General features: G+C 43.5%; 1 protein-coding gene across 2 annotated transcripts in view; it reads right to left on the reverse strand.

Annotated features, from left to right (window-relative positions):
* Positions 1 to 1,701: 1,701 nt before the first annotated feature.
* sptbn1 (spectrin, beta, non-erythrocytic 1) overlaps positions 1,702 to 24,276 on the reverse strand; it is a 55,079-nt gene continuing 32,504 nt past the window's right edge. For both annotated transcript variants that reach the window (XM_067259885.1, XM_067259886.1), the window contains 26 exons: positions 19,694 to 19,852; positions 19,000 to 19,302; positions 18,520 to 18,673; positions 17,413 to 18,283; positions 16,707 to 16,844; positions 15,699 to 16,455; positions 15,274 to 15,476; positions 14,975 to 15,065; positions 14,609 to 14,755; positions 14,049 to 14,312; positions 13,355 to 13,579; positions 13,124 to 13,213; positions 12,645 to 12,923; positions 12,139 to 12,269; positions 11,483 to 11,687; positions 10,986 to 11,360; positions 10,443 to 10,687; positions 9,932 to 10,070; positions 9,755 to 9,839; positions 8,915 to 9,111; positions 7,858 to 7,958; positions 7,594 to 7,645; positions 6,699 to 6,910; positions 4,280 to 4,453; positions 3,686 to 3,728; positions 1,702 to 3,084 (listed from right to left, as the gene is read on the reverse strand). In XM_067259885.1, coding sequence (XP_067115986.1) covers positions 2,860 to 3,084; positions 3,686 to 3,728; positions 4,280 to 4,453; positions 6,699 to 6,910; positions 7,594 to 7,645; positions 7,858 to 7,958; positions 8,915 to 9,111; positions 9,755 to 9,839; positions 9,932 to 10,070; positions 10,443 to 10,687; positions 10,986 to 11,360; positions 11,483 to 11,687; positions 12,139 to 12,269; positions 12,645 to 12,923; positions 13,124 to 13,213; positions 13,355 to 13,579; positions 14,049 to 14,312; positions 14,609 to 14,755; positions 14,975 to 15,065; positions 15,274 to 15,476; positions 15,699 to 16,455; positions 16,707 to 16,844; positions 17,413 to 18,283; positions 18,520 to 18,673; positions 19,000 to 19,302; positions 19,694 to 19,852 — 5,865 coding nt within the window. In that variant the 3' untranslated portion in view covers positions 1,702 to 2,859. The remainder of the gene's footprint in view (positions 3,085 to 3,685; positions 3,729 to 4,279; positions 4,454 to 6,698; positions 6,911 to 7,593; positions 7,646 to 7,857; positions 7,959 to 8,914; positions 9,112 to 9,754; positions 9,840 to 9,931; positions 10,071 to 10,442; positions 10,688 to 10,985; positions 11,361 to 11,482; positions 11,688 to 12,138; positions 12,270 to 12,644; positions 12,924 to 13,123; positions 13,214 to 13,354; positions 13,580 to 14,048; positions 14,313 to 14,608; positions 14,756 to 14,974; positions 15,066 to 15,273; positions 15,477 to 15,698; positions 16,456 to 16,706; positions 16,845 to 17,412; positions 18,284 to 18,519; positions 18,674 to 18,999; positions 19,303 to 19,693; positions 19,853 to 24,276) is intronic.

A 24,276-nucleotide genomic window follows, 5' to 3' on the forward strand; every position in this document is an offset into this window, starting at 1 on the left:
TCGACCGTGAAATATTTGCATGGATTTGTGTTTATACAAATCAAGGGAAATATGTGCCGATATATCAATGTATATTCCCAATTGTAAAGCGATCGGCTGCAGCCGATTCGTCTCCACTTACGTAGGCTTTCCCTGTTGTTTCTCTATTAATTGATCATGTTATAAATTAGGAATATAATAAAGAGACTGGTCCATGGTTGATGTAAAGTGAAACGGGTGAAAACATGCACAATTCTTATACAGTGGATATTATCCTGAAGTTAACGATTTAAGCGTAGAGACTTGTCTAATCAGAAGCATTTTCAGTGTAACGTGTTTAAGAATCGGGGCTCCAGCCGCTTTCTACGCTTAATACTTGGTTACCACGACGCCTTTTAGGGCGGCTCTTATTTGATACGCACAAATACCCGTGATAGAGCAATGAATGGTGGATTTTGAAGTTTTCTATTGACATCTTTACCGTCATTCACAATTAAATGGCTTTCCGTCAACAACTACATATACCGGCAACCGCTAGACCATTGCGCTGTCCTCGGTGCTGAAATTAATTCCCCGTGTAGGACATTGCTGATACGTTGATAAAAAGTATCAGCAATGTATCATGTTTTACGTAGCCTAATAAATGGCAATATATAATGGTACAGATGAGCTGATATGAACTAAAAGTATCCATAACTTATCAAACACAAGAACAGCAATACAATCACACTCACTTAGCGAAACCGAGATACTGGTAAGTGAGATACAAGTAATAGGACAATCTGACTCTCAACTCCAAAGTGAATGTTTTTTATTCCGTTTTCACTAACTGGACTAAGAGTAACCATCCTAAGTAAAAGTAGTGCTTGATAGTTCTCTCATCAGGCTACAAATGCTATTACGGATCTGACTGATGTTATATTGAGCGTATTGTTTTATTGTATGTTACAATGTTGGAAGACCCGTGCGTTTATAGCATGGACACCTTCAATAACTACAGATAATGAAGCTAGGGATTTTAGGTAAACCACATTCTCCACAGCAACTCTATCTCCCTTTGTGTTGTACAAGCATGTAGATGGTTAGGCAAAATTGTATGTCCTTGCCTAAAGCACTGGTTTTATGGCTTAATCTGAAACATATGGCTTGTCCATATGGTGACCCTTCCATGACTGCCAAAAGTCCTGTGTTCACCACTCATCATTGTGTTAATGCAGGCATACAATGAGTCGTGTTTCCTTTTGTATACACAAGTTGAAGATCTCAGGGCACATTACCGGCATGGAAAGCGTTAAAGAGTGAAGTAACTTTTTGTGTTGAGATGGAAACTAAATATATTTAGACAGTAATAGATTTCTTATCTTCCTAGTGCCAGCTCACAGGATAATGGGTATAGGACTAGGTTTATTTGCTTTAATATCACATGTAATTTATTAAGACATACATATTTTGAACTTTCACCGTGCACAAGAACACAGATGAATAATGTGACATACAGCTCTGGAAAAAAATAAGAGACCATTGCACCTTTTCTTTCCTTTTAATTCTTTGGGAGAAGGACAATTTTAAGAGAAGAACAGAAGGGTAAAATTTGCAGTGGCCTCAACTTAAAGTTTAACCTTCTGTTCCTGGTCTCTTGTAGTGGTCTCTTATTTTATGTTTTTCAGATCTGTATGTATTACTCAAATACTAACAAATGTCATAACAGATGCACAAAAGCTGTAATGTTTAAAAGCAGTTTAATGACATTGCACATATTTAACAGAGATAGAGTGAGTGACTGAGTGAAATCGAGAGAGAGAGAAAGAGAGTCTACAGGTGCAGTTTCATATATCAGAATGACAGGTCTATGTTCTATATATATGCCCCAAAGACCCAGACCTTGCAAAGAATTTCATTCCCATTATGTAATTTCTGATTGTGCAGTAGATGGCATTTATTTCAATACAATAGATACAGTGACAGAGAAATGCACACTATGTATCATATAGCAAGATAACGTAGCAAAAATCATAATGCGCAGTGCTATAGCTGACAAGCAAGCAAACTTTTTTCAGGATTACTTTTTTGCAGAAAATGCTGTATTTCCACTTTTCCATTTAACATCAATGCTTTTAAGTGTTTATAATACATACTGATTTTATAATCTGTACTATAATTATTATTTCAAACATATATTATAACGCAACAAAAAAACAACTATGTTAAAAAATGGTCCACCTTGAGGAAATCATTTCTGGAGATCCATCCATCAAGTTTCAATTGTAAGTGAGACATAAGGCTTTTTCTAAACCAGATAAAGCATGCAGATATACTGGCTAGGATTATGTTCTTCAGGAGCCTAACTGTTTAAGAAGTGTGTTGAGTGTAAGTTAAATTTTGATCCAAAATGTGTGTGAGCACTGAGCATACACAAAATAAGGAATCATTTGAAGCACTGTTGCCTCCCTTCGCAACAGTAAAAGAGAATTCAGGTCGTCTCTTCAAGACACCCTCACAAAATTGAGGAAATGTTTAAATACTCAGACCCATTACTAACCACAATTAAAAACAAAGAAAAACAATCAAATGAACAAAGACATAATAAAAAACAATGGAAGAAAAACCTGCATTCGGTCCTCTATTTGACATTATCAAACAATTTCATGGTGAAATTTGCCCCACACCTTCTAACCTCCACCAAATAATGTGTGTTTTCCTTATAGTTGCACCTCCGGGCTGTTAGTTAATCTGACCCTTCAGAATTTTAGGCACAAGGTGTGTGGTTCTGTTTCAGCTGGAATAAAATAGATTGGAAATGGGCAGGAAAAAAAAGAAAAAAAAGAGAGAGAGAAAAGACATTTCACTGATAATAAAAAACAAAAAATTCACAGAGATCCTCTATTGTTTTTTCTTGCTGAAAAGGCTGAAGCGCTTCTCCTTGTCCTTCTCCTTGTCCTTCTCCCGCTTGCCGGTGCCCGGGCTGGGCTCCGTAGTGAGGGTGACGGTGGCGGGCAGGGTCTGGGCTCGGCTCGACGCTGGGGTGCTCTGGTTGCTGGGAGTGATCTCTACCTTTTCCAGCGACCCTGCATTCAGGATGGCCTGGATCCATGTACTCATCTCCTCCTGAGTAGGGGGTCACAAAGAGGTCAGATTTTCTCTACCACTGTCTCAGGAGATAGGTGTAACTACTGTCTGTGTATGAAACCTGTGTATCAGATTTCTTGATCTGAAATCATATAGCAGGAGGGGATCCATTATCAATTGGCTTTCTCTTGACCATCATCAGGAATTTTACAAACATTTTGATATAATAATTTTTTTAAACCCAGTTATGTTACTGTATTGTACTTTAATATGTAGATACACACCTCGTTCAAAATGTTCCGGTATGAAAAAATCGAGTAGGCATGAACAATAAAGGTATCTGGGACGTTTGTGAATTTGAAAGGTCGCTAATGCATCCCCTTATGCTAACTATTGCAAATATAACTTATGCTAAACCATCTCTAACATTAAATCAACATCTGTTTGTGTCCTGTCAAAGACATCTTGACACCAGTAAGTATAGCCTTTCAGTATAGACTCAAATATCAACAATAATCATTTGGTTTTGACAAGCTTGTCTTCTGTAACATTGCATTGTTTTCCAGAGGTTTCCTTTGTTGCAATTATGCCAGCTAAGATTGACAGCATTAAGTCAGAAGCAGAGCATAGACAGACTTACTTCCTCTTTGGCTTGAAAGAGATACTCATTTCCATCTGTAACTCTGTAAGAAATAAGAAAAAAAAAAAAATACATTTTTACACAATAATTGCGTAATGGTAGCCTGACGTTGTCATACTCATAATTCTAGTCAGAATATGAGTCTGATACCGCTCCGTTGGGCTGTGAGTATGGGGCGTGTTTCAACCGAACCCGGAAAAAAATGCCTCTTCACTCAATTGGATAGACCTACAACCAATCAGAGCAATGTAGTATGTTGTTTGTTGAAAATGAATTCAACCCAAGCGCTCTTGTGATGTGGTTGATTACGTTACTGTTGATCATCTGTCCATCATCGTATAAAGCCCGCCCTGACAATTTGATTGGTCCGAACAGCTCTTGTTCGGACATAGTTTTTCCCCAACCGAGCGACCCCAGACCCAACTTCCCGACCAAATTTTTTGGTGGGTGGGCTAAGTTTGGCTGGCACCCAGGCTAGCGTAATGGTTGAGTGATGGTTTAAATGTTACAGTAGCATACTTCTGAAGAGCTTCTAGAATACGTTCTGACAGAAGGACTTATCTTTGTCATTCCAATATGTTGGTATGTCTTTACCTGAGCTTGAAGACATGCTTCTTTTTCTTGTAATCAATGGCAACATCACACACAGCATCCTTCAGGCTGATGGGAATCTCATTGTGGTAGGGAATGCCTTGACTGGCATTCTTGTTGTCTTTGTAGAAGCCCATCTCATGGTTATTTATTACACAGTACACGTTATGCCAGGACCTGAAACAGAAAGTGCAAAAGGTCTCTCACAACCTGATGATATACAATCAATATACATATATTACATATATTGTCAATAAAGCCACAACACAAACAAAACAGATTCCCAACACAAGTAAAAGAGATCTACAACAACAGTTTGCTCCTCCAGTGTATAACTCTATCCCCCTCCCCTCCACATCCCTTGGTGTGGGGGGTTGAGAGAAGTTAACATCATCCAGTTTCCGGTTTGTCAACAGACCTAGTTGACAACGTTGACATCGGTCTCCAGTGCCCTCTGATGGGCCAAGCAGACCCCCAGTCCCTACCTGACCTTGGTTGTCCTAGACATCCTAAAAGGGAGTTAGATTGACTAACTAAAGTTTGGGAGGAAGATAGCGCACCAAGACTCCCCCTCCACTCTAATCAACGAACTCGCATCAGCCTAGCGAAGCACGGAAGAATGCAACCAAACTCCCCGTTTCAATTACGAGGTCTGTATAAAGTGTCTTCCGTTGCTCTGGTCCTTGTGCTAGCATGTTGTTGTTACCCTCCTGCCCTTCCCTTTCTTCTCTGCTTCTCCCTGTCATCTAAACAGGCTCCCCGGGGATCCGATCGAGCTGCTGCTCGGCTGTGACCCATGAGGACTCTCCGCCACACCCCGAGTCCATACCCGGTAACTATACATGCACCATCCACATCACCTTGTAATGGTAGAATTCTAGTGGCACTGTGTAGATTTGAATAGTCAAGAGATGGCGGTTTCAATAAATGTATTTTGCTTGTACAAATCAAGAATTAACAAAGTACTTTGTGATCAGTCATAACGAAGGAGGTGCTAGCCACAGGTCGTTCGCAAGAGTGATGAAGAACAACCCTAAAACCCTGCCTTATATAAACTTTAGATCAAATGGTTCTTCTGATGGTCAATCCATCAATGTAGCGAACTCTGTGATTGGTCAGCACTACTCAGTGACAGTTTGACTCCATACCAAGTGTCCCACAGTTCTTTAATGTGGCATCTCTCCCCAAATCAGTAGATACTAAAGCCACAGGAGTTCACCAGTCAAATGGTCAACTGTCCTTTGTGTGGGCAACTTCAAACAAGTATTTAATTAACACCACCCATGCAACAGGAAGGGTCAGAGCAGCTTGATCAGTTCCTCTATCTTAAACTGCTCCCTCAGATCACAATAACAATACAATTGAATCCACATTGCCTCCAGACCAGCTGTCTCATCCTCCCCAGGTGTCATAAACTGCAAATGGCATCTCTACCAAATGGAGTTGTTTCAACATTCATTGTATCAAACTTCTTAACCAACTTTAGACTTCCATTAAAACACATTCCTCATATATAAAACACACATATTATAACTGTATTCCAAATTTCCACCACAACCTCCATCACCATTATTTGCATCCCCTAATCACACCTTCATCCTCCCAGGACCCCAGGCCCGGCTCTGCTACCAGCCTCCTGCACCATCGGGCTCGGCTCTGCTACCAGCCTACACCAACCGCTCCAGGCCCGGCTCTGCTACCAGCCTCCACAACACTACATTAGGCTCGGCTCTGCTACCAGCCTCAGGCTCGGCTCTGCTACCAGCCTCCTGCTACCATCCCTGCTTCAATAAAAGCTATCTATTCAATCTATGGTGTGATTACTGAACTCGTGAACCATCTTGTGGACCTTGATGACAATGCGAACATCAGTCCCTGATGCCTACCTAACTGTCTTGTGGTGCTCAGCTGATCCTGTTCCTCCCAGCCTTGTAGCTGACAACTGCCCAAACTGACAAACACTAATGGAGAATACTGCAAACACTACTGATTCACTTGCACAATTTTCCTTTGATCTCCATTTTATTTTCTAATTGTTTAGAGCCTATAGTCTGAACCTCTCTGTATCACTGAACGTCCTCTGGGGGAAGGGATTCCTCTTTGAATCACTGCTCCCAACGCTTCTTAAATTTTTTATCTCTGAGTTTTCCCTTGACATCCTTCTAGGTTTAGGCTGGTTATAGGTGGTAATCTATGGGCATCTGTGAAGCCCTGTGTGACAGGGCTATGCAAATACTAACAATTCTACACAGCGACGTAGTTGGTCGTATAGATAAAAAGCAGTGGTGTGGTGTAATGACTGGGACATGTCGTTGATTGATAGAATAGTTGATCCATCGTTTAAAAAAAACTGACATTGTGTCAGAGCATGTATTCCCAGACTTTTTCACATGCAAATCCCACATGCTTTAAAAAATCATACCTGCTTGAGGCCTTCTTGTTATGCCCCTCCCACTCGTGTTTGCGGTGCAGGAAGCCCTCTAGCTGGGATGTGGGTGAGTCTTGGTTCTTGGTGGGCAGAGTTGACGACTGGCTGCCCTTGGCCCTCCTCCCGGAGGTGGGGGAGGGAATGGGGCTCGGGTCCTTGGAGTTTTGCTCTGCAACACCATTTACCATTTCACCATCCACTCCGTCCTGAGAGGGGATGGAAATAAAAAGAAGAGTGGTCTGTTCTGGTGACGGCTATGGAATGCTGAAAAGTCATTTGACATTGTAGCAGGTTCTCTTTACTGGCTTAAATCTTATATGATATCTGAAAGATTTTGGAACCAGAGCATTACCATGTACTTCTGTAGTTCTATTAATTTGAAGAGTATCAACATAAAAGTAGATTTTAGATGATATGGGCACCATATATGAAACTAGTCACCGTTCAGTCACCTGGCTCACAGCTGGAATACACCCTCCTGCTGGTGCCAGGGATCGCTTATAGATGCATAGTAACATATATACATGTTTTTTTCAAAGACTATTTGTCTGGGTTACGTCGAAAGTTGGCCAGTTAAAATTAATGGTTAATTAATGGTATTAACAGTGCAGTAGGTGCTAATAGTAAATAATGGGATGACACATCTGAGATGAGCTTATAACTACTAACAGACCTAACCCCTCAAAAGTAATTACCTGGATTCTGTGTGATTGTGAATGTATTTCATTACCGACATGACAACTGACATATACAATATTTCTCAGATACATATTAGGGAGTCAGAAAGATAAACATCATCATTGTCATGGTGTGTTGGCTGACAGTTTTATGACGACCAAAGAATGTGAATTGCCGGTCTGGTGCTATGAGGTTTACAGCAGTGACTTACTCGTGGGGAGTCCTGGTCTGATGGCAGTCCATTAGTAATCGGCTCCTCTTCCCTGAGAAAGAAAAGAGAGAATCAACAAAGTCAAATTGGATGATAATCCATACATCAAATGGCTCACATATGCATATACCCATATACCCAATGGCTCATACATGCATGTATACCCATTGATGCAATGCCCCAAAACCCCTCCCATCACCGTCTTCAAAAGATATAGACACACTTTTACAGACATGTGGGACACACTAAGACAGGATATCTTGCCTGTGCAGTAGGGGGTTAGACTCCTGGACAGGCTCTGGGGTGGGGGGCTTCCTCCTTTTTTCTTCTTCCTCTTGCAATCTTCTTACTTCCAATAACTCCAACTGCCAGAAGACACAGCGTGCTCTTAATCCCACTTCATGGAAACCACCTGATCCCACATTGCTACTGTACCGTTTGTTACCGTCAGTTTGTTTGTTTTGTGCAAGGTAGGTATCATTGTTGACAATATAACTATAGAAAAATAGCTATTTCATAAAAACTATAGAACTATGGCACTGTAGAAAACCTATATGCGTGGCGGCCTGGAGTAACCCTTCACATGGTGGACATTTAGCCAAAAATTGTGGGTATTATGCAAACTTCAAACTCTCCTGAATACAAATCTGTTTAAATCACTCAGATATCTTTATCACAGCTGAAGTTACATAATTTTAAAGTTGACCTGTGTCAAAAAGTGATAAAGGAGAAAATTCCGTTTCATTCTAGATTACTGTGGCGAATATGGAAAGGAAATCCTTTTGTTCGTAATCACGTTGTCAATGTAAATGTCAGTTTAACTATAGGCTACATTAATAACTTCTCAGCAAGTAATTTTTAAGTTTAACAGCCTGACTTCATTGATCAGTTGTTTGGGACTGCTGCAGCACTGAAAAGAGCAGGCAAACTGAGCATTTGATTTGACAACATGGCTTGAAAATCTTGCTAGCTGACATGTCCAAAAATCGTTGAAATTAACTGTTTTTCATCAGTAATCATATACTTTTTGTACATTACAATGAAGTTTAGGGTGCTAACTATACAAAACATAAAAAATCTAAATTTTGACAGAAAACGATTTTCGATCTTTTATGGCTTATAGCCAACAATGAGCGGTCGCGACATCCGACGGGTTTCCACAAGCGGCCACACATATCATAGAAATTGAGTAAAATAGAGCTCTATTTTGGAAGAACAAAATAAACGAATAACAACATAGTGGACATCATGGAGCTTGTGGGGGGACATTGCAGCTCAGAAACAGCCTCTTAGATTCATCCTATTCTTCAGTGGGCCTCACCGTTGTCAGACGCTCCAGTGCGGAGAAGCGCTCCTCCCAAGTGGCAGCCGACTTCTCGAACGCTTCGTGCCTCTTGATCAGTTTCTCCACGTCATCCACACTCTGGCCCATCTCTCGACCAGACAGGTAGGGCTCCTGACCTAGTAGCCAGGCCTCAGCCACGCCCGCGTCCCTTGAAAACTGGTGAACCTCCAAAACTAGAGATGGGGAGGGGGGGGTGGGGGGGGTGGGGGGTGGTAAGGGGGTGATGACAAGGGTCACGTTTTCATGATACTATGATACACTATTTCACCCATCTACTCGGTACACCCCAAAATAAATGAGACTTTTAAATTTAGAGTTTTATTGTTCCAAAAACATTTAAAGAACACTGTAATGAAGAGCAGTGATGAGATGCCTGTGGGGAGTGTTATATGTTTTTAACATGTTACATGTTATATGTTTTTTGAGGGCATTTTACGTTTTAAAATGCATGACTAAATCTGGGAAACCAACCACTATACCCAATGCTCTTACCTCAGGCATTAGCAAAGGATGAGGGGTTAAGAGAAAAGGTGTCAGAATGGTTTAAGCACACATAAGCCCAAAAGCTCCTCACAAGGTCAAGCTCTCCATACAGGAGACAAAAGGTCAAGCCTTTCCTCTTTACTGGATTGCAAATTTATGTCATCTCATGCACATTGTCAGCTAATGATGATTAGCCTTGAAGATTGTGTAGTAATATATGTAATAAGTACATGGAAAATGCTTTATATGATCGCAAGTCCCATGACTCATAAGGCTATGATGGAAAACATGAAAATGAATAACCAATAGAATAAAATGAAACGTAAATCGTACTCAGTCTTAACCATTCCCATCGGTCCTCCCACTTGTCAATCATGTCTTTCCTCTTGTCCGTCAGCTGTAGTAACTTATCTTTTATCTAAACAGGGAAGAAACACGTCTCATATGATGTTCTCTTTTTGGGAAATAATGTATTTTTGTTTATCGTATTGAAATAATAGTGCCACCCACCTCTTCTGATGCATAGTGCTTTCTGGCCAACAAAGACTTGCCCAACTCGATGCAGGCAGTGAAGCTATCATTGCGGGCATCAATCTCTGCCTTTATGCCCTGGTGGTTGTTCATCAACAATTCCACAGATGACACGTCCCTGTGTAAAACATAAGGCGAGTACACACACTTTCATTTGGATCTCCTCTCCCAACACACCGACTTTTTTCAACACAGCTTCATTTGTTACGCCAACAATTCCGACATGTCTATGGTGTGTTTGTAAATGCTTCGAGTTCCAGGTGTTTTATTTGTTCCAGTTTCATAATTTTGTCAAACTTTCTCTAAATAACATCTCTAACTTCTAGGCCCAGTTTCCCAGACATGGATTAAGTCTAGTTCCTAAAAACCTTTTTAAATGGAGATCTTCATTGAATTTTTATCTTACTTTAGGACTAGGCTTGATCCATGTCTGGAAAACTGGGCCCTAATGTTAACACTCAAAAGCCGAGTTGGGCCCTACTGTTCACACCTTGGGTTTTCTTGGGCCTCGATTAGACGGATGACGTCCTCCATCCACAACATGAGGTCGCGCACCATGCTGAAGAAGCGGAATTTGTCGCCCGTGTCCAGGAGACGGACCCTGCGGCCGTCGCACGCCTCCAACAGGCTCTTCCACGCCTCCAGCACCTCGCACTCCCGCCTCTGGATATCGTCTGCCTTGTCACCGGCATAGGCCGACTGGAGACGGACCGCATCTTCCTGCAGCTGCCTTACCTAAAGGATCAAAGGTTCAAAGCTCTGAGATGTTTTTTGATGGGAGAGTTGCTTAAACAACTGCTGCATTACAGTACATTTATTTACAGTAGTTGTAGATTTAAAGAGAGTAGACTTAGCACAGACATACTACAGGACCACAGCTTTCATAAAACAATGGCATGTCATACCTAACTCAGCCTTCTATCTCAATGGAAACATGAAAACAGGAGCCAAATTCCTTCTATGTTTACACATACTCGGCTAATGAAGCCGATCCTGATTCTGAAATGGCCCAACGTTATATGACGGAACGCACCTGTGTTCCGAGGGCTTGGATGTCGTGCTCAAAGGTGGTGTGCATCCTCTGCAGGGTCTCCACTGTGTTTTGGTCCCGGCCCACCTCTTCCGGAAGTTTATTCTGCTTGTCCAGGATGCGTCCGAGGATCTCCTTGGCATCGTGGTAGAACTTGTGCAGCTCGTAGGAGGCGGCGAGGATCTGTGTGCGAGTGTCGATCAGCTCCAGCAGGTCGGCCCATGCCTCGTTCAGGCCGTCCTTCCACTCGGCCACCGTGGCGGCGTCTGTGTGACCAGCATTGATCAGCTCGTCGGCCAGGCGGTTGACGGCATCCACGCGCTCCTGGCCGATGTTGCCAGTGTCACGGGCGAACTCCCTGAAACGCTCCTGGAGCATCTGTGACCGGGGCGAAGAGAGGAGAAGGAGGTGCTTGAGGAAATGTCAGAACCTATCCCTTTGAGTGTTCAAACAGGGGTGCGTTCAAGAGAGCAAATAAGGAACAGTGAGGCCACACTCACAGTGACGTGCTCGTAGTCCTGTCCCAGCTCGTGAGAGCCAGCCACCACCTCCCGCTCTGCAATCCACTGTTCCAGATCGTCCACCTCACGGTTCAGCTGGAAGAGGCGGAATCTCTCGTCCAGTTTCCCCCTCCTCTCCTCCGATAGGTCCTTCAGCCCGGCGTACAGTTTATCCACCTGGGACTGGCGCATACCTATTCTCTCACTGCATACAGAATTAGAAATATGGTCAGAATCTGAATGCCAAAATCCTTCCGAGATATCAATACTGCCTCAGATCCTTGTTGCGTGAGTAGATGAAGATGAACTGGCACTGTTCTCTGAATCTAAATGTTGTGTTTTTATTTTGTTAAGTATATCCATCTATCAGTGTGGATCTTCACAAAAGGGGATTGAAAATACACATACATTAACACTGTACCAACTCCCACTGCAAACACCTTAGAAAGCTGGATCCGAGCCACACTATACAGTATAATTAACCAGCAAAGTCAGAACCATGCAGAGAAGTGACAAGCCTGTAGGCGGCGCTATACTGCCATTCATAATGGTTTCTGTCATGAATAAAGATTATAATGAAGTTAGGTCAGAATGGTTCTAGCACGCATGTCCAGTGGTCATCTGTCTATCGGACCATCGAGTGGGCTCTAACTGACCTCTCTGGGTGGCCATCAGCCACCAGGCCTCTGCTTGTCTTGGAGAGCTGGTGGACGGTTTCAGCATAGTCCTCCGCAGACTGCTCCACAATCTGGTGTTTCTTTAGCATGCCCACCGAACTCTGCTCGTCCTAAGACAAAAGAAAAAGGGGATGGTCGTTCAACATTCAACTTAGATATGAGACGATGAGCCATTTACTAGTACTGTATAGATATTAAAACATGTATATTTGGGCGCCCCCGTAGCCCAATTGGTAGGGCACGTAACATATGGGCTGGGGCCCACACGCAGCGGCCCGGGATTGATTCCGGCTCAGGCCATTTCTGTATGTCTTCCTCTCTCTCTTTCCCATACATTTCCTGTCTATTTCTAACTGCGTCTGTCCAATAAAGTCATAAAAAGGCCCAAAATATATATTGAACAAAACAAATATACAATATTCCCCACATAAACTCACTTAAATATAATTGAATAAGTGGATGTGTCGATGTTAACACCACCGTACCTTGGCCTTTTCCTCAGACATCATATACAGCTCCTGCTCGCTCATCCAAGCCTCCGCCTCGGCCGCATCAAAGTAGTACTGCTGAGCATTGTGGGCTTCCTCCAGACGGGCGTGGCGCTTGCCTGTCTCCTCGATGACCAGGCTCCACAGCTGTTGCAGGTCGGCCAGGCGCTGGCGGATCGCCTCCACGTTGGGGCCGTCCTCCGTCAGGAGGCTCTGGCTCCTCTCAAAAATGTCGTCGCAGCGAGGCTGATGACCCTGGATTTCCTTCTGTAAGGTCTGTGGGGAAAACACAAGGAACAGAGGGTGCGTAAACATGGTACTCCCAAATGTACATCTTTGCATTTAATAGTATTTTTCAGCAGTCTAATTGATACAACTTTGATTCCGTAAATTAAACGGACACAGATTAGACACAGATTAGACAAAGGTGAGGATACATTTGCTTAAATGTGAAAATGCACACTGGAGTCTCTTACTTGGTTTTTCTTAATAAGCAGTTGAACGGTCTGTAAATTGTTGCCATGATCTGTCGAAGTTGCAATTGGCATTCTCTCTTGGACCCACAGCTGGAAGAAGCAATGTGATGTTTCAAATGACTTCACCTCATTCTTATCTTTCAATATCCACTAAACTAACTTAAGAAACTAGTTCGAAACTACAATTGAGTAAAGGAAGACTTTTCAGGTAAAAAATCAAGGGACCCTCACAATCTCATCCTCCACGTCCCTGTTGAACTGGTGGATCTCACGAGACGCCACCAGGAAGTTCTTCCTCTTGGACAGCGGATCCAGCAGCTCCTGGAACTTCTTCTCAACCACCTGCCTGCGGCCGTCCACCTCATCCGTGTCCCTCCCCTCCTGGCTGAGGGCCTGCACCTGGCTCTGGAGCTCCACCACCTCCCTCTGTCGGACTTCAACCTGCTTCTCCAACATCTGGAGGACAAGAGGAAGCAAAATATGAGTATGGGACATTGTGTGATTATCACTAATTCAAAACTGTCTAATAATAAAGATATACTCAAAAATACGCACTCAGATACAAATATCAAGTACACTGCTCTCATGGTCTGAAAGTCCCTTTCAGTTTCTCTGTCTACTGTATGTGTGTGTTCATGAGTGGGTCATTTTATGGGTCACTTGTTTTTTTATGTATAATTTGAGAATTCCCTTGTGGTGATTTACAGGTGATAAACTAGGACAATATGTGCTCTATTAGCAAGGTGCGGTTACACAGTCTTTTGTATCAGTTAAATAAATTAAATATAAATATGTAAACCTCCCACAAATCAGGGATTTGAGGGACTGGTGTGCAGATAAGTCTCTTTTTGTTTTATCCAGTTGTTACATCTGTAATCTGCTGAACCTCTACAGCCCCCTCCTCCACTTTCCATCTAAACGGTACCTGCTGCTTCTTCAGCAGGATGTTGACGCTGGTAAGGTCTTTGCCGTAGTCGTCTGATTGGATTTGGCCCTCCAGGCCGCCCAGCCATTTGTCCAGGTCAGCACAGCTCTGGGTGAAGAGCTCCGCCTTGTTGGCATCAAACAGACATTGGGCCTTGGTCTGGGTGGTGGACTCCAGCTCCTCCCACATTTTGTGCAGAGCAGAGAGCTTTTCCTTCACCACAGCCTCGGTCTCTGGCTTTTCCAACACTAGCTGCAACCCATCCTGGAAGAAGATGTAAGGGAACAATGAATAAAGAAATGTGTCACAAGTTAATGTTACCTCCAGCCTCTTTCCTGGGATCAATCTCTGCTCTTCATCCATACAGTACAAACATGTGTGAACACCCCCATGGAATTCCTGCTTTTGCTTCCCCCTGAAAACTAGCAAGATCATGAAGAGGTTGAGCGTTTATATTACCTTCACCGGAGTTATATTCACCTAGATTCCAACCAAAGTGATTACACTTCTATCTACCTACTATCTTATTCATTTATATCATCAAGGCCTTTTCAACCTACCTTCTCAATCTTGTCAAGCCACTCCTTATTGGACTGCAGTTCAGCCATGAAGGCCTGGTGTTTAAGCCACTTGCTGTGGAGGTTCCTGGCCTCATCGTACGACATGTCTTGCGCTGTGAGCATCTTCTCATTAATCCATAGAAATAGCTGCACACACAGAAAGCAAGTTATTAAAATAATGCAAATATAATACACTATGTATATAAGTGTCACATGTTTTCCTCATATTTATGCATTAGCAACTTACTAATGTCTTTCTTATCTAGGAACATTAACAAAATACATCAGACAAATAATATCCCAATATTAGCTGTATATTTTAAATTGACTGTGTGAAAGCTGTTTTGTGAATGTGAAGTTGCTGACCTCCTGACAGTCCTGCAGGAACTTCTGAAGGTCACGGTTGTCCTTCAGCTTCATCAGGAGCTCCACTGCTGCCTCACGATTCTTCTTATGCCTGAACACGAGAGAAAAGGTTACGTTTCCCAATATGAAATGACTTGTCATGGCATGATAAGTGTTTCTCGTCTGTATCAGAGGTGTAAAATAACATTTTCAAATATCCTCAACCATTTCTTATTCGTGAATTCGCTTTCAACACCCATAGTATGAATTGTTTTGATCCAATGTTTGCAGACAAATTTGAAGTTTGAAGAGGAGTTTACCTGTCATCAATAGAACTAGCCCTCTCCTGGATGCGCTCTGCGTTGATGTTTCCATCGCTCGCCAGTCTCCTGCCAGCCTCCACCACACCATTGATCTTCTCTTCATTGGCATCCATGGTTGTCATGAAGTCCTCTTGTTTTTTGATGGCCCCTTCGGCCCCATCCAAAGTTGTAGGCATTTCTGTGTGGGCCAACACATACTCCTAGAATTTGGATAGAGACAATTTGAGATACAGTCAGTCAGTGGCAAGACTAGGGAAAACATAATTTACAATGTAGCATGCAAAATCAAATACTAATGCAGCCTAAAAACATGTTCATGTTTTTCATTATGTATTTGACATCTGGTTTTGTTTGTATCTGTGTATACACACTTCAGCTATCAAGTACTGTGGGAACCAAAGTCGATAAGTGACTCAAATCACCTGGTTGTTGAGGAAGGCCTCTGCCTGCTTGGTGTCTCTGAGAAATAGCTGGTAGGCATGGGACTGGGACAGCAGGTTCTGCCGGTTCTCCCACATCTTGTGGAGTTCGTTCCAGCCCGTGTCCAGGGCTTGTAGCCTCTGTCTGAGGAACATATACTGGGCGTCCGTCTGGCCTTGGGTCACCATCTCCCCCATGTCCCGCATCTTCTGGTAATCCTCCTCGTAGTTGTGGATCTCGTTCTTGATGCCCTCGTGCTGCGCTAGAAGCTTCTCAGCTTCGGCAAGGGTGTTGGGCATGTCCTCTGAGGCGATGGCCGTTTGCGTGCGCGACAGCCAGGACTGGAAATCATCCAGCTCGCGGAGGAACTGCTGCAGCTTGCTGGCCTCACCGAGAGACTCCTCGCGGTTCTTCAAGGTATTCTTCATCTCTTCCCACACGGCATTGATCTCTGCCAGGCGGCCCGTGATGGCCTTGGCCTGGTCTGGATGCTCCTCGGCCAGACGCTCCGCCTCACCTCGCAAGTCTCCCAGCTTGTCTTCGATGGCGGCCAGGTCGCGCTCCATGCCTGTAAGCTTGCGCTGCAGCGCCATGACGCCTGTCAGGTCGTTCCCCAGCTCCTGAGTGGACTCGATGACCTTGGTCTTTTCACGGATCCAGGACTTTGTCTCATTGCACTCGAGGTGGTAGTTTTGCACGCCTAGCGCTGAATTGAGAGACTCCTTCTTTTGGTCCACCAGATCTCTGAACTGGCTCCATCTACAAAAGAAGATGTACTTAGATGCTAACCAATATCGCAATATCGCATTACAAATAATCTTTCATGTTTTTTCTTATTTCTCTTATTTAAACTCGCTTTATTTTGGAACTAATAAATGTCTTATCATATTTAGCATCTTCTCTACTGTATGCTTGGATGTCAACAATCTTACAATCTGTATCATAGACAAATGTTATTGTGTGAAATAACAAAGGCCTCATCTGAAGCCTTGCTCTCAATTGCAGCTTGCCTATTGTTGAGCTTGTCTTGTTGAACTTTGATATCCTTCTCGCTTGGGTGGCCATTGTGCATCAGCTGCCTGGCAATCTGGTTGACCACAGCAACACGAGAGGCCTGGTTATTCATCTCTGGCTCAAGACTCTCAAACCTGGAAAAGGATGACCGAATGTTCACTGCTTCATACATTGAAAAAGGACTCAAACTAAAAATTATAACAATCGTTGTTGATGTTAAATAATGTTAGGTTAATCTTGTTCATAATCTTCATGATGTTCTATTTATGACAACACTATTGTATGTACTACTGTACTTGTATGTAAAAAAATAAATAAAACATATTTGCCCAAGGGAGGCGCTGTGGGAATATATTTGGAATTGGGAATATCATTTAGCAATTTAGAATTTACATTTAGAATATCAATGAGGGTGTACAAATTACAATGTATACACTTTTACACAATTATTTGTGATTATGTAATGGGTCTCAGAGAAAAAAAAGGAAAGGTAATGGTGAAACACTGTACAATATATTGTATACTTTTTAAAATGGGGGTGTCTGTAATATACCTTGAGAATTTCAAAATACAAAATAGTATAATATCAGAATACAATACAGGAATATCAATCTATATCATTATTAGAGGTTGCCAACAAAGCCCATTAAACAAAGGAATTAGGCTCCTGTACAAACTCACAGATGTGTTTGGACCACATACCTGTGCTGAATAACTTCTAGGTCTTCCAGTTTCTCTGGTATCTCCATACTATTGAGCCACTGTTCCTTCTCGTCAATCCAAACCTCACAGGCGTCTGCCTCACTAAACATCTTGTACAGGGCCAGTGCATCCTGCAGGGCCTGCTTTCTAAGCCGAGTCAGCTCGGCCACTTCCTTGTAGCGCTCCTCAATGCCCGCCAAACGTCCCTTTACCTCCTCTGACTCTGCCTCGTCTTTAGGCAGGACGGCTGCTTGCTCATGGAGAGCATCGATGACAGGCCGGTAGCTGGCGACCTCGGCAGCCGCATCCTTGTGTTTCCTGACCAGTGCCTGGGTGGAGAACTCGTCATGCCCCACCTCGCCACTGGACACAATGCGCAGGGCGTCCAAGGTCCAGGCGTCCACGTCGTCCGCGTCTGCCTGGAACTGGTGCAGCGCCAGGGCCTCCTCCAGACGAGCCTTCCGCACTCCCGCGAGGGACTCCAGAGCCGCCCACTGCGCCTGCAAGTCGGCTATTCGCTCACGGATCTTGATGGCGCCGAAGTGGCCCGCCGTCGCCATGGCTTCACCCTCGACGATAGTGTGCTGGAGGTGTCCGCAACGGCCGCTCATCTCGTCCTCCAGGGTGCGATGCTGGCTCAGCAGACGCAAAGCGCCTGTCAGGTCCTTCCCACGCTCGTATGAAGATAGGATCTGCTCCTTCTCACGGATCCAGCCTTCCTCCTCCGCCATCTCCCAGAAGAACTTCCAGAGGCGGCGGGATTCCTCAAGGCGAGCCCGGCGTTCTGCGGCCAGCTGGCTCAGCTCCTGGTAGCAGAACTCCATATGAGCCACCCGGTCTCGGATCACCTGTGGGTCACAGGGCTTGTAGCCTGGAGAGGAGAGATATGGTCAGTTCCCATAGTATCACCAACCTTACACTGTCTTGCACATGCGGTTTGCTTTTTTGAGTCTACTTAGGTTTAGTTATGAGTTAATTGTCTCATTTCAATATGGACACACGTTTTCTGACAATGAATTAAGCGTTCAACCTGCATCTTAAAATATATGGTACAATGAAAGCTGGCAAGTCTTATATTTGTATAGAATGTAAAAAAATATTTCTTACTATCACCATCGATGGCAAACTTTTGAGCGGTAGCATTGACATTTTTTACTCTGTCAGCCTGGATGGCAATATCAGCCTCCACCAGAGAATGCTTTTGAAGAAGGTCCTCCACTCCCAGCAAATGTTTCCCATAGTCCTGAGAGAGCAGGAGCATCTGGGCGGAAATGACATGTTCAGATCATCGTCAATACTTCTTCAATGACAAGCACATTCTCAAATGACGCTTCGTGATGCATTTCTTTGTGCATATTGGTCTATCCCATTTAAAGTACTGGTAAGCACTATAGAGGGTGGTAGATCTCTGTCATACCTGTCTGCTGTTTCATCCAGTCTCTATCTAGAGGGCCATATTTTTCATTCTATTCCTCATACTACGTTTCCAGCAATATGACATGAATGATATGAGATGTTACCTCCAGCCTCTGTCAAACCTTCACATTCCCATCTCTTAAACCTCCACCCACCACCCTCTATCCCTACCTTCATCTCATCCATCCAGTCCATGATGTGAAGCATCTCTTGGAAGACCCTCTGCAGGCCCAGGTTCATCTCCAGGCGCTGGCGTCTGGCCTTCAGCAGCTCCAGCAGGTACTCCCAAAGACGGATCACGTTGTCCTTCCTCGCCGTGATGCGCTTGATGTCGTGGTAGTTCTCCGCCTCCAGCTCTCTGGCCACAGCCAGCACGGCCTGCACGCGCTCCTCATACGCTGCAATGTCTGTCTCGATGGCTTCGTGTTTCTTGGTTGCGGCTTCCACGGCCTGCAGGTCGAAGCCAAAGTTGTCCTGAGAGACGAGGTGAGGTAGAAACCGTGGATCAGTGTACACTTAATCGATGACAACATGTCAGTATGACAATATGTTGGATCAGCATTCACTGTGACAAAATCGTTGATTTCTGCTGTGCATACATCAAAATTCGTTAACTTTTTTCTTAGTCCTTTCAGTGTTTTGGGGCAAATGAAATGCTATTTCCTCTAAGGACATCAAATCTGAAACAATATACACAATTCTCAAAACAAAGATACGTGCAATAAATGTGACAAAAACAGTCTGCAACAGTTTTTGACTGAAAGAAAGATGCTGTATATTGTTTGAATATGAATTAAATGTCAATAATTTCTTCCTCAGATGATTGTGTGTGTGTGTGTGTGTGTGTGAGTGTGTTTGTGTGTACCTGTGAAACAAGGCGTTGGTTCTCACTCAGCCAGGTCTCCCTCATGGCTGCCTTGCGGTCAAACCGTCGGGCCAGCTGTTCCAGTTTCTCTTGGCGAATCAGCTCTGTCCTCAGAGCCAACTCTCGCTCATGCTCCGCCTTTTCCAGTCGCTCCCAGGCCTGCAGATGATCCAGACATTAAACACATAATATCACGTCACACATCAAACATATCTTAAACATCCACAGGACTCTGAAAAGAAACAACATGCCATGATTAACACGATGGATCATACTATACATTATAGGTCTATTAAAGGTCACATAACATGAAAGAATCACTTTAGGAGGTTATTTAACATTAATATGAGTTCCCCTAGCCTGCCTTTGGTCCCCCAGGGACTAGAAATTTTGATAGGTGTAAACCAAGCCCTGGGTATTCTTCTCCACCTTTGAGAAAATGAAAGCTCAAACGCTCGGTTTTGAAAATCCTCCCCTCTCTCTGCTTTGGCCGCCCAGAGAATCTGGCCCGCCCATAAGAAACTGAGTTACGACCGTGCAAGTGTTTTTATCCTCAGGAGACATCATGGCTTGCAAACGAACGAAGCATTACATTTGCTCTGTTTGGATGTACAAAGGAAAACAAAAGTATTTTTACAGTTTCTTCATCCGAGCCTCTGAAAAAAAATTAAGACACCCAATGTCTTAATTTTATTTTCTCTGGAAATGCGCCGACAGAACTTCCCAAAGTTTTGTATGTCTGCGCTAAACATTTCAGGTACGACTGTTTCCTCAACTTGAGCTAATACAAAGCTGGCCTTGCTGAAATAAAATTCTGGATCAGTACTAACTCTCCTTGGTCCTGCTACAACTACAAACCTCGGACAAGTAAGTTAACTAACGCTATATCATTTTGTTGCTTTACATTTACATTTAGCAGACGCTCTTATCCAGAGCGACTTACAGTAAGTACAGGGACATTGTCCCCGAGGCAAGTAGGGTAAAGTGCCTTGCCCAAGGACACAACGTCATTTGCGTGGCCAGGAATCAAACCAACAACCTTCTGATTAATATCCCGAGTCCCTAACCGCTCAGCCATCTGCTTGGCAGAACAGTCATTTAAAATTGCTCAGCATGACTAAGAATATATCATTATTATATTACGCGTATTACTATTCTGGCTGACAGTGTATGGACAGCTGACCCATATTTCCAATTAACATAGTCTGCCTCCACAGATCCAGAGGGGGCTTGGACAGTGGCAGACTGTGGCTGTTTGAAGGGCAGGGGCGGAAAAATGTTAAGGGCTGCTACGGCACGACATGGGCTCTCACCAGTGTAACAATGGGACGACACCCCAAGTGCCCCACAGCCTCACTTTGGGAAAGCTTGCCCTAGTGGGCACATTGTAGGGGAGACTGTTGGACACAGCATCTAATCGTCTTCTTTGAAAAGGGCACCATTTGGGACACTGTCATGTAGGGGCAGCATAAAGGGCACTTCATAACAGCACCCTTTTCCACTGGAAGTAAGGGCACGGGAACAGTCAAATTTAGACCATTGTAAGGGAACCTTATTGGGTACTGCATTACATTTTCTCTACTATAAAGGAACTCATGAAGACATGTTTTGAAATTCATAGAGGGCACATTATCATTTATTGTGTTAAGGGGCACCCTGGGCACTCAAGCATATATCACAATGTGAATGGCAGACAGTAGGGCACTTTTTGCCACTCTAGAGAGCATTTTAGAAACATTGTTTCAACCCTGGGGGAACCAGGCAGTCACCCCCTGAGTCTTCCAGTGGGCCTGGATACACCCATGGGGACAGTATATTGCACTTATAATATTGGGGAAGCCAGAAGGAGAGGATGAAGTAATATAGAGGCTTGTTAACATATAGGCTACTTTTAACTTTTAACTTTCTCCTTGATTCTTTGTGTTTCAAGATGACCTGGAAAACTGATGATAATATTCAGGTACTGCTTTGGAGCCAGGTATACCCTTCATACTTCCTGGCATAGTTACCTTTGCTAAACCTTTTTAAGTCACCAACCATGTTCAAGAATGTCCCACATGCAAAGACACACAGAGATGCAGACAGACTGAACAGTGGTCAAGGCTTGGCTACAGTGAGTTTGCTTCCTTGTGAGTGATTCCAGCAGACTACATAGTCTAGGCCTACCTACATAGACTGCAGTCTACTAGGCTACCCTCATTTCTACTATTATAGTCTACTACTCTCCTTTCTACTACTTTCTACGAAGGATGGTAGGCTGCTCTTATGTGTTCATTATGTGTTTACTCCTACGTACTTCCGCTCAATTTTGATTTTGCTTCTGTACTGCGTCTGGGCATGAGGTACGTTAGTCAGATGTCTCTCTCTTAACTTTCTATCTGTCCAATCAGCGAACAGAGGGAGTGGCTGAGAACGATGACGTTGATGTTGTGAGCTAGTTGGGTGTGCTCAAGCCTTCGGCTAGAGCACAACCTTTGTTCTCTCACATATATATTTATTTATTTATTTATTATTATTATTTCTTTTCGCCCCCCTAAGGATCAGTCAATATTTGGACTACATACACAACGGCGGTGTCAAAAGGTTCGTCTTGGTAGCGATTGCGTTGGTTGTATTTTTATTTACGTTCCGTTGCATGGTTTAAGTAGAAATTGCGTTTTTGTGGTGAAAAGTGAAGCTAACGGTGGCTAATTTGCTAGCCACAGTCACGGACGTTACTAACGTCACTACGTCACTAACGTCACGAAAACACGCGTGACTACCTGTAGCAGAACATTCGTTTCACATCTGTTAACTTGGGGGATAGCTAGGCTAACTATAGCTTTACTGCAAGGCAGCTGCAGGAACGCCACAAGCAAAGAGGCCAGGGTGATAACTATTTACTCATTTTACTTTGTGATGTGAAACACAATTATGAAATGTAATGTACAATATTAGCTGATATTATTAAGGAAGTAGGCCCACATCTACTTTTGGAAACGGTAGTCTACTATTTCACTGAAGCATTAGCATCATGACATTAGCCTCTGTTGCCCGGGCAACACATACTACAGTGGTCTATGATGCATCTGTTTTCAATCTTTGAAATAAACATTCCTCACAAATACATTTTCGTTGTAGGATTTATTATGACATTACATTACAAGTAAACGATTTGTGGGTGAAATTATCATTACCTGTGGTTTCAAACCAGTGTTGCTCACTGCAATGCTGTAGCCTACGCGAGACACTACAAAAACATCTACACAGCTGTAGGAAGTCAAACGGCGACAGAACATGTTCAGCACTCCCCTTACTTAATCAAAAGTCTATCTAACTACTAACCTGAACTTCATTGCCACAGCCTAAACGTTGCCAATCTGTTCATGAAAATAATTAATTTCAGCCTAAACCGTACAACGGAACGTTAAATCCAATTCAACCAACGCAATCGCTACCAAGACGAACACAGCAGTAGTCTACTAGTACTGTACCGTAGTAGTACAATTTACCGGGGCAGCTTCTCCACACAGGGCTATATCGCATTTTGCGTTGTTACTGACAATGATCGCTACCAGTGAGCTTTTTATGAATGAGCGATTTTCCTCTAAATAAATGTCAAGCTTATTTACGTTTTGGGGGGCATATTTTCAGTTAGCAGATGGGACTGTCTGAATCGCGATTCCATCTTCTACTGCCGGGTAACGTCGTAGAATAATCTTCAAAGGGGGTTCTTTATTAATGAATGAATGCAATGAGTAGGCTACATGCCTGAAAATATCACGAGAAGGGAAAAACTTAAAATGACGTTTAAGTCATAGAGATTAGGTCCATTTTTACACCGGTCTGCCAAATTTATTCGTTTTGATTCAACGATGAGGCTGCCTCTTGCAGGGGAAATGAGAAGACATCTATTTCATTCTACACTTCACTCGTATTTTCAGTTGTAAATGAGCAGCAAAAAAAATTTCTGTTAAATCTATTTAATCTTTATAAATAATAAGTATGCATTTTCATATATAATATACATAAATCAGTTGTAAAAATGTCATTCAAAAACGAACCCCTGTGCAACCGACGCAAGCAAGCACACCCTACAATTTCCTCAGAAATTGTACCCTCTCTAGTTTGTGTTGCAGTTTCGTAATGGTGGCGGAGAAAGATGCGAGCGAAGCCACATTCGGTCCGTTGTGGCAACGCTGCCGGATATCCATAAGCTAAAGCCGGAGCAAGAACAAGTTTTGCTGAGTTTTGTTGGTGGCCATGATGTTGTGGCCCTCCTCCCCACGAGGTTCGGGAACAGTTAGATTTTCCAGCTACGGCAGCTAGCTCTGTTACAGTAGTGGTGAAGGAATTGGCTAAGGCGAACGCTAGCGATTGGTTATGGCAGATCAGAGTGGCTCTAGACAGATCCAATAGTTTTAAACTTCAACAGAGTACCCGCCTGGACCAGGTGCAGGTGCGATCGGAGGAGGAACGGCCGGGAGCCGAGGGCGATGCTCGGTACGGCTCTGCGTTGCAAGAGAAGCCGTGTGTCCCTGAACCCGTCTGTTTCTGTTCCATGTTAAAACTATCCGCCTTGAAATGGTCACTGTAGAGGCGGC

Source organism: Osmerus mordax, chromosome 21 (assembly GCF_038355195.1).
Source record: "Osmerus mordax isolate fOsmMor3 chromosome 21, fOsmMor3.pri, whole genome shotgun sequence".
Taxonomy (NCBI): domain Eukaryota; kingdom Metazoa; phylum Chordata; class Actinopteri; order Osmeriformes; family Osmeridae; genus Osmerus; species Osmerus mordax.